This window comes from Microplitis mediator, chromosome 9 (genome assembly GCF_029852145.1).
Source record: "Microplitis mediator isolate UGA2020A chromosome 9, iyMicMedi2.1, whole genome shotgun sequence".
In the NCBI taxonomy this organism is placed as follows: domain Eukaryota; kingdom Metazoa; phylum Arthropoda; class Insecta; order Hymenoptera; family Braconidae; genus Microplitis; species Microplitis mediator.
The window spans coordinates 18,765,616-18,776,604 of record NC_079977.1 but is presented as its reverse complement, the minus strand read 5'-3'; the positions used below and the strand labels follow the sequence as shown (position 1 = coordinate 18,776,604).

At 35.2% G+C, this 10,989-nt stretch overlaps 1 protein-coding gene across 1 annotated transcript; it reads left to right on the top strand.

Annotated features, from left to right (window-relative positions):
* The first annotated feature begins 4,728 nt into the window (after positions 1 to 4,728).
* LOC130674298 (toll-like receptor Tollo) lies at positions 4,729 to 9,922 on the top strand. The gene has a single exon (XM_057479593.1). It carries the CDS (start codon positions 4,884 to 4,886, stop codon positions 8,778 to 8,780), a length of 3,897 nt encoding a protein of 1,298 aa, XP_057335576.1. The 5' UTR covers positions 4,729 to 4,883; the 3' UTR covers positions 8,781 to 9,922.
* Positions 9,923 to 10,989: the final 1,067 nt, after the last annotated feature.

Below are 10,989 nucleotides of genomic sequence, written 5' to 3'. Positions count from 1 at the left end.
CTCAAATGAGCAAAAGCGAGCAGGTTAAAGTGAAATAAACCGAGTTCCTAAGCATGACAAAGATAATTAGTCAAAAAATTTAAACTGTTTAATTCGAAAGTCAACAACTGAATAATTCTTGACACAGCCAACAGCCTGTGCAGTCTTGTTAACGTGAAGTAAGACTGCCAGCTTGCCGACGGGCATCCTCCCATCTCAAGTGTATCATCCACACACTCCGTTGGATCCCCTGTAGGTTCTTGTATGCCATCAGAAAATTTAACAAATTATTCTTCCGACCAAGCAGAAAGAGTTATGCCAGAATTGCTCATCTTCATATCAAACAATTTTAATGCACAACCAATTTCGAACCTCCACTTAAACTATAACAGACTGTATCACTTTCCTAGACGATTCAATAAATATGACAAATATATTCCACGTCGTCGTGATCATAAATATTTGATAAACTGGTGTGAGAACTCGGTTACCCGTAAATGCATCATTAAATTGAACGAGTTGAGCTTTCGATCGTTACCGGAGTTGGATGGATATTCAACCAAATGCAGCCCACGTTACAACCACACATGTCTCAGTCAGCTACAGGTCAATTCATTTATTTTAAACTGCGTCAATTTGAATTTTCATTATTAATTCGCCAAGTTTTTGATCGTTTTTCCGTCAGAGTCTAGAAACTTTTGGCGGGATTGGAGTGGGATCCGTTTAAAAATGGATGCGAGTGGGTGTTTTGATGATTCTTTATCTAGATTCATTACGTCAATGGAAAAGTATCTATTAACAGGATTCATTAGTTGGTAATTAAATTTATCCGAAGGCGGGGGTAAAATAGATCAGATCGACAATAGGAAAGAAGGTTCCAAAATTCGGAATATTGAAATTGATGTAACTTTTGTTGTATTTGAGATTCTGAGATCTAAAGATTTTTTTTGGAGGCTTGAAAGCTCTAGTTTGAAGTGCAGTAGATCATTTTGATCGGAAAAATTATTCTGATAATCCGGGGAAAGAAAACTGAAAATGGTGAAAAGTCAAATTTTTTTTTCGTTTTATTTTTGATGCAGCTTTAAAAAAAAATTAATTTCCTCAATTTGATTGAAAGTGAAGCATTGTCTGTAATTTAAGCTTCAATTTGAAATTTTCCTCAGCTCCCTACGATAATTAGAAGGCGAGTTATGGTAATTTGTATGAAAATCCGTTTTTTTGCTTCGGACTTCGATAACTCGCAAACAAATCAGCTTAAAATAATTTAAAAAAAACGAAAATAAAGCTTGAACCCAATGCTTTCATGTCTTTTCATCAAAATTGATCCAAAAAATTTTTTACTACCAATTATCACCCATAAAGCCAACACAAAATTTTTTCATAGATTTTTTCAAACTTTTTATATTCCAAACAAGTCACGGAAAATTTTTTCTTTAATTTTGAATAGCCGTCTAAGAATCTAGACATCTCAATGCCCAATACGCATTTTTTATATTCTCTATACGATCATGTCTCATCCAGACATCCCATCAGATCAAATTCTTATAGTTTCAAACTTCCCTAGTTTTTCTCAAAATTTCCACATTCTCTGCCTATACAAAAAAATTATTATCCCCCAAAATAAAAAAACCAACTTCCAAAACTTCAAAGAGTAGTCACGTCACATAAAAAATATTCAAAGTATCCCAAAGAGCGTAAAAGTAAAGGAATAAGTGACGAAGAGACTAATAGGACGTTATCCGAATTCAAAAGTGGATGTACCCGTCACCGTACGGACATGTCTGGTCTTCCATCATTCCAACGCTCACTCAATCTACTCAACTCTTTATAAACCTCTTTAATCTCATTCAGTCTCTCTTCTCGAATTTGATCACCGAAATGACCATCTCAGTCTTGCCAACAGAATTCCCATTGAATTTATTATTTAACTCTCTTGTATCAATTCCTCTTTCCACAGCGTCCAAGATCTCGACACAACAACTGTAGTAGAGTAGACAAGAGTACATTCTCTGATCTGGGTTTACTGTCCAAGTTAACCGCTATCAAACACACCGATCAACGAGAATTCAACAACGAGACCAATAAATCAGGCAATACACGACGAAATCAGTCGTTTCGTGTGGCCTTGTGCCTTCTTTCTATTCATTCTTTATTTATTTTTATTATTTAACTTGTTCTTCTTCTTCTTCTTACAATTCGTGTTGTGATATTTTCTTGGCTCCGATTATTCTCCTTTCCTATCCCCGAAGCTTGTTACTTATATCCTTAACTTTATTTAAAAACTTGTAAACTTGTTGTACTGCTTGTTTCATTTTATTGACCACGACTACAGCTATAAGTCTTTTACTCTCTCATTTCCATTCCCTTTATTTACTTATATAATTTTTTTTACTGACTTTTTAAGTAATTGCTTCAAGATCCCCATGACAAACAAGCCCTACGTACTCTTATTTATTTTTATTTCAATAAAAACTAACGAAAAAAAAAATTCCCCCTGGCTCGATTGGGCGCCAGTCAAATTTTGAATTTTTTGCCATTGGATATCTCAGTAACTATTAAAAATAATTAAAAATTGTGTATGACTATTGGATAGGAAATTTTGTAAGCTACAACTTTACTCTACCGTGTAATTTTTGTAACTTCAATAGTTTAGGAGATATTAGGAGTTTTATGTAGAAAAATAGACAAAGGGCCAAAAATGGCAATTTTTTGAATCGTTGGGATCCAATGGCTGTAGCTTTCTAAAAAACGAATGTGGGAGGAATTCTGAGAGAAGAAAAGCTGTAGGAAATTTAACAAGCTTTCTAATAAGCACCCATGATGTCTATTTATATATATTTTCGAATGAGATATAGCTAATTTAGAATTGAGTAAAAAGTTAGTTTTTTTATCGGAGGTTTGTTTAACGAGGGCATGGTTGAGATCCAAAAATTTTGATGTACAGCTTAGTATGTATAATAAAATAGCATGGGGGCATACGAAAAATGGGTTTCACACGTGTAGGGTGCTAGGCAACAAGCTGAGCGGTTCGTTTGAATTGGATAAGCACCAAAGAACTAAGAAAAATAAAAAGGGAGTAGACAAGACAGTAGTACGGAGAGAATAAAATAACAAGAAACAAGATGAGCAGATATATACATGACATTTATGTATGTGTATATATGTATAGATTAAAACGGCTGCGATTTGTTTAGCTAGATACTTGGATGTCAAACACATGGCCAAGGACATTTTAAATACTTATACTTAGTAAAATTGTTTTTGTGTCAAGTACATTTCTTCTACTATTTAATACTTGAGGTAAAATGGTCAGCTTTTATTAACAGGAACTGTAATTCATTTATATGAAAGTATAATTGTTACAGAAATTTTTTACAGTTTTAGTTTTTATACTACATCTCGTTAAATTTTAGATATTCATAAAAAATTGTAAGAAGCTTTTTCATAGAAAATTTTAACAGCTACAAAAAAGGTCCTAACAAATTTTTACGTATCTTCGAAAGTTTACAAGATGCAAATAGAAAAAGAAAAGTAATTGACGTAGAAATTGTGAAAATTAAAAATAAATATGAAAACATAAAAAAGCAACGATAAGTTATCAAGATAATGGAGCAGAATGAGCATGAGTACTTAACATTGAGATAAATATTACTCGGTAAAAAGTAAATATGTAAATAGAAGTGCAAGTGACCATTTTGTTCCACATTCCGCTAATTTAATAACCGTTTACTTTTTTATGTCGTTTCTAGACAAATTATTTCTAGCAAATGTCCTATTATTTTTATTTTTTATTGAACAAATTATTCAAGAGAATAAATTTATGAAATGTCTAGACATAAGTCATCGAAGAATCGGTTCCTTATATTTTATTCAATAAATGATTTCAATTTTTAAATGACTAACTAATTTTCAATTTTTCCACTTATTAAAAATTATAGATTTTTATCAGTACGAACTCGAAATATGAATAAATAGAAAAATTGTTTCAAGCGTTGACTCTCTATTTATTTTTATCCAGACAAATATTAATATATTTAATTTTTCAGTCGCTTATATTTCGTTTACCGACAGCATATTTAACCGTAAATTTATAGACGTAATTTAAACAAAAGTTTGCTCGATATTTTAATAATTAGGTCAGTGAATTTTATCGACTTCTCAAGAGTATGAAGATGCCGCTATAAATATTTGCTGTTAATATTTTTTAAAAATATCGACACTAAAATTTACTGTAACACCTGAAAAAAAAAAAAATCTACAATTTATGGGTTTATTTTACAGCAAAAGTGACCATTTAACCCAGCTATCAGTAACAAAATAAATGACGCTAATAAATAATAAAACAATCGCTAATAAATAAAATCAACTCTAAATAACTCCCCCTCTGCCCATTTCCCCCCACGAAATAGTTAGGATGTCCACTTCTATTGATGTTCACACACAAGTGCCGGCGTGCCTCCAATGTTTACCCAGTAAGTAGCGTAGTCCGGCTATACCATTCTCTCCCTTGTTCCCTCTTGGCTCTTCTTCCCCCTCATCGTCCCCTTCCTATTTACTCTTCACTCCGCAAACCCTTAACCCCCCACTTAGCGCTAGACGAGTTCCACAGTTACAACGTAACCCTAAACAAAGACAGGAGACTCGGGAAGGGATTCCGAGAATCTCTGGTTGAGGTCGGAGTGGGAACAACAAGGAGTGGGGGCAGGAGCGTCTTGGTGGACTCACGCACCGCAGATCGTCAGTTACCCACCGACGCTCAACGTGAAACGTCATAACGGTGGTCACTTAAATTTACGCGATGCTACAATAACGGATTAGATAATAAGTCTTAAGTACCAGTGATGTGTGCGTGACAAATAATTATATTTATATTTATTAATAAGTGTCCATAAATATCAGCAAAAATGTCGTGGACATTAGATATATTATTTGGTATTATTTTATTGGGCACAATAACCTATGAGACGACAACAGCCCGCAGCATAACGAGTCTCGAGGCTCCTCGTGGCTGTGACTGGTCGAATTCAAACACCAACATCCAGACCCTCGGCTGTAAATTACGGACAATCGGTAGTGCTGAAGAAATAATCGGAAATCTTTCATCAATTCAGTTGGAGTCAATTGAGAATTTAAAACTTCAGTGCAATGACGTACTTTTATTTGAGAGCCAGTTTGAGAACACAAATTTCCTGGGGGCCTGTAAAAATCTTCGGACTCTGGATGTTGAAAAGTGCAAAGTTCGTTATGTGCCCGCGGGTGCGTTTTCTGCACTAAAAACCCTTCAGTTATTAACCTTGCAAAGTTTTAATAATGACTGGTCCGGAATGACCCTCGAACTTCATCGGGATTCTCTGAGAGGCCTTGACGCGTTACAAGAGCTCTATTTGCCGGATAATAATATCTGGACCCTTCCCGCTGAGATCCTGTGTCCAGTTACTAATTTGAAGAAACTTAATTTGACGCGTAACAAGTTACAGGATACTGTGTCGCTCGGTTTCACTGACTGGACCTCAGCTTGCACGCCGAACCTTGAATCTCTCGACTTAAGTGACAATGACATGAGTGTCCTGCCGGATAATTCATTCGTCGCGCTCAAGAAACTAAAAGCACTGATGCTACAAGACAATAAGATCCGTCATGTTGGTGATCATGCACTAGCAGGTCTTGGACAACTCATGAAACTCAACATATCCAGCAACCGACTAGTCGCTTTACCTCCGGAGCTTTTCTCGGATACTGCAGATCTCCTGGAGCTGGTCCTCAGCAACAACTCGCTTTCAGTGATAGCCCCAGGTCTCCTGGACAATCTTACCAAGCTGAAGAACCTGGATCTCAGCAGCAATGAGCTCACCAGTCATTGGGTCAACCGTGATACCTTTACACGTCTCCGCGAATTGCTATTTCTTGATCTGTCTTTCAATGCGTTGACCAAAATAGACAGTAGTGTCTTCAAAGGACTCGTTAGTCTACAGATTCTCAAATTAGAACACAATAATATCGATATTTTAGTGGACGGATGTTTCAGTGCATTACAAAACTTGCAATCATTGACGCTCTCTCACAACCGGATCACCAGGTTCGAAGCAACTCATACTCTAGGATTGAATTCTGTGATGCAACTATTCTTGGACGGCAATAAGCTGAGAATTTTACACAGACGTACGTTTAGTAACCTGACCAACCTTCAAGATATTTCATTGAGCGGAAACGCGTTTACTGAAATCCCAGAGTCGATTCGCGAGTTAAAAACTCTCAAGACCCTTGACCTGGGTAATAATAAAATATCTAAAGTGGACAATGAATCTTTTTATGGGTTAAATGAACTCTATGGACTTCGTCTAGTGGACAATAAATTAGAAAATATATCTCGTGATACGTTTTCAACACTGCCAGCTCTTCAAGTGCTTAATTTAGCGAGCAATGTGATAAGACACGTTGAACAGAATGCATTTGCTAGCAATTCAGTTCTGCGTGCTGTTCGTTTGGACGGTAATCAGTTGACCGAGATCCGCGGGGTCTTTACGACTGCAACGACGCTCGTTTGGTTGAATATTTCGGACAATAAGTTGCTGTGGTTCGATTACAGTTATTTGCCAGCAAATTTAGAGTGGCTGGACATGCACAACAACCAGATAAGTGAGCTGGGAAATTACTATACAGTTCACGGAAATTTGAAAATCAAGATGCTGGATGCCAGTTGGAATCTCATAACCGAAATTATGGAATCAAGTATTCCAGATGGGATAGAAACTTTATTCCTCAATAATAACAATATTCGGAGTGTGGCCCCCAGTACGTTCCTGCGTAAAACGAGTCTTGAGAAAGTTGTGCTTTACGGTAATGAAATCCGTCATCTAGACTTAACGGCTTTAGGAATACAGGAGGTACCAATGGATCGTAATATTCCTGAGTTTTATATTGGTGATAATCCTATTTTATGTGATTGTTCAATGGAGTGGTTACCCAAGATAAATGACCTCTCGCGATCACGTCAGCACCCACGTGTGATGGACCTTGATGCGGTAATGTGTGAAATGGTACACAAGCGGGCAAGTCCCAAAAGACCTTTATTGTCATTAAAACCAAAAGACTTTCTCTGTCATTATGACGCCCACTGTTTTGCATTGTGCCATTGCTGTGATTTCGATGCTTGTGACTGTGAAATGACGTGCCCAGACAATTGTTCGTGCTATCACGACCACAGTTGGTCGAGTAATGTTGTTGATTGTTCAAATGGTGGTTACAAAATGGTGCCTGAGAGAATACCCATGGACGCAACGGAAATATATTTAGACGGTAATAATCTTGGTGACCTTGGTAGTCATGTTTTTATTGGTAAGCGCCGGTTGGAAGTGTTGTTTTTGAATAACAGTAAAATAAATACTTTGCATAATCGGACATTCAATGGCGCGCCTTCATTGAGAGTGTTGCATTTAGAAGATAACGGCTTACGTGAATTACGTGGTTTTGAGTTTGATCAATTAGAACAATTGTCTGAACTGTATCTAGATCATAATGCAATCGCAATGGTAGGCAACACGACCTTCAATAAAATGAAGAGTCTACAAGTTCTTAGATTAGATAGCAATCGTATTGTAGATTTTCGCCCGTGGGAAGTGCTTGCTGATGCGGGAGCCGGCGCACGTGTTGCTCTCGAAGGAAACGCGTGGAATTGTGAGTGTATTAATACTGCTAAGCTAAAAGTTTGGCTGGCACATCATCCTGATGGAGATGCTGAAAAAATGTACTGTAAAGATGGTACTGAAACTCTGGCTGAAGCTTTAAGACGTTGTGGAGATCCATCAACTGAAGCTGTATCTCGTGAAATAAGCAAAAGTTCAAATAATTTTGTTCCATTACTTGCTGGAGCTTTGGTTGTCATCATAGTAGTCTGTCTAGTCACGGCACTGGCTTTTGCTTTCCGTCAGGATGTCAGACTTTGGCTGCATTCAAGATATGGCTGGAGACTAGGCAAACCAGTGACTTTACCTGACGAAGAGCGTGACCGTTTGTACGACGGATACATCATCTACAATGAGCGTGACCAAGACTTTGTTTCTGGTTGTCTATCAGCCGAGTTAGAGCAATCCGGTCTCTCTTTGTGCCTTCACTATCGTGACCTGCCTCCAGCCAGGCCTCAAGAAGCTCTTCCACCAGCAGCTGGAGCTGCCAGACGAATCGTCCTCGTATTCTCACCAGTTTTTCTGGCCAACGAGTGGCAGCACATAGAATTCAGAAGTGCACTACGTTGTGCATTAGAAACTATCAGACCCAGCTCTCGTAGAAGACGGGTCGTCTTACTTCTAGCAGCAGAAGCACCCAGGAATGACCCGGAACTACAGTTGCTTCTGCAAACCTGCGAAGTAATTGTCTGGGGTGACAAGCGATTCTGGGAAAAATTGCGATTCGCTATGCCGGATCCAGAAGACAAAAGCAGTGGGAAAAAAGTCGACAGATGTCCAGGATCAGCTAGAGCTCCGGGTATGAGGGTACCTGCACGTTACACAGCCGCTCCCTCGGCTCCTGCTGATCTCTGGACGAAACCAAATGGCATTTTGGTGGCTCCAGTTCATCACGCACCTACGCCTACACCCACACAGTCAACCTACGTCAGCTCGGCTTCCAGCAGGACTGAAGACGAGGACAGTGGAGCCGAACATCAGCATCATGGTTACAGTGCTCTACATGGCGTTAATGGAAGACCAGCTAGCCTTTCTTCAAGGGGTAGTCATCTCTACAGCACTATCCCTGAACCTCCCACCAATCAGGGAACTATAAACCCGCGTACTTATTTTGTTTAGGTAAGATTTTTTTTTACGGAAAGCTAAGATTTTTGTACGACTTATTTAGAACAGAAATCTTGTTTTTTTTTTTTTTTGCTGTCTGCTAGATTTATTATGTTTTTACGGCCTCTTGTTCTTTAATCTCCCACGCTATTTGTACATACTTTTTTTATTATTCTGGGAGACGAAAAAGATCACCAAGCAGACTTTAAATTAGTACGCGTTATAAAGACTGGAAAACAGCTTTTTTTATGAGATAGTGATAAATTTTGGGCAGAATATATAAACAATTTTTTTTACATATTTCTGCCCATGACTGTGCAATTGCTGGAAAAAAATTAAGACTTCAACTTAGAAAGCGAATATCTCTGAAAATATTACAAATAGGCAAAATGTGCTCAGATACAATCTTATAGACAATTGAATTCTCTACAAAAAAGTTCCTGTCAATGATATCGATAAAATGGTATTTAAAAAAGTTACAGGGTTTTGAATACTCAAGGTCACACACTAAATTTAATTATTTTTCAATACATTTATTATTTCTGCCATAAGTTCTAAACCATTGACATGATGATAATTTTCATGAGGTACAAAATTGTAGAGAAGTAAATTTCCGATTCCGTAACCACGTTTTCAATACATTTATCACTTTAAATCACTTAGATAAAAGCAATCAAAGTTGAACATACTTCCAGTAATTAACCTGCCGACTGTGCGCTCCTTTTATTCGAAATAAATCGAGTTAACGCTTATTTAAATAAAGTAAATCCATGTAAAAATTTATTTTTTAATTTGTAAAAAGACTTTTAAAATTTTTTTTTTATAAAAAATTTTAAAAAGTCTTAATTTTTAAGGGAAAATAAAAATACTTAAAAAATATTATTTTATGTAAATAAATTGTACATCTATAAATTTTTGTAAATACTGCGCTAGATAGTGTTATAAAAAAAATATTTCTTATGCACTAAGAAATTAAAAAATGTTCTAAATAAAAAAAAATTGATAATTTATTTAATAAGATTGTAAAATTGTAATTTTATTGTAAATACGCCAACGCATTTTATCTTGTCACTTTTTATTATTATTATTATTATTATTAATTTTTTTTATTTTTATTATTATTATATAATAATTATATATATATAAATAAATAAATGTTAAATTAAATCAGCTAAATTATAAAAACCGAATTACCAAATTTAAAAATTATAAAGAGTTTTTTTTTATAAAAAAAAAAAATAAATAAAAAAAAAATAATTAACGTACTTCAAAAAATTAAATACATGTTTTATTTATCTAATTTTAAGACCTGACCTGTAGTGAAGTAAATAGTAATTAAAATTTAATTATTTAAGTATGACAATATGTAAGAGTGGTAATAAGGTAAGTGCTATTTTTTTTAAATTCTGAGCTAATTATTGGGTTTAGGTAAAAATTTATGAGGACATTAATTGTAGGGAATTAAATTTGCTGTAAAAATGATTGAGTGAGTTTTTATCGTATCTTTAATAGTTAAGTGATAATTTTAGATAGAATGAAAGAAGGAGATCGATCGAATTGATTAAAATTTAATATTTAATTTATTTAACTTTGAAGATTTATTACAGCTAAAGTATTAAATTTACAGTAAAATTGATGATGACCTTTTTTGTAGAGGGTTCAATTTTCTACAAAATTGGTCTTATTAATTTATATCGTATCTTAAGTAGTTTAGTGAGAATTTTAGTTTAAAGTTTAAGAGAACGATAACGAGATCCCGAGAATTTATTTTCATTTTTCGAGTAAGAAAATTTAAAGTTGAATTTTTTAAAATTTTCGAAATTTGTGAGCAACGTTTTGGAAGTTTATTATGGAGCTGAGGTTTGGAAAGGGTTTTTGACACTTGAGCCAATAAATTTTCATATGAGCCTCGAAAAAAAAAGTATTTAGTTTTTTTCCGCCACTTTAGTAGCGACAGGGTGGGGGGGAGGGGGGTGCCTTCAAAATTTTATGAAAAGAGTTCGTTTTTTAAAAATTGCAAGATCAATTTTGTAAATATAATTGAACATTATTTCGAATTTTTTTTAGTTTTCGAGAAATTTAGTTTTTGTAAAAAAATAGTATGAAATAAATTTGATTTTTTTCTGCTCAATTTACAATAAAAAAACTCCGTGTCAAAATACTTCAAATGTCTTTCATTAATCAACCGGAAAATATTTACAGTTTTTATAATTTTGAAATTTAA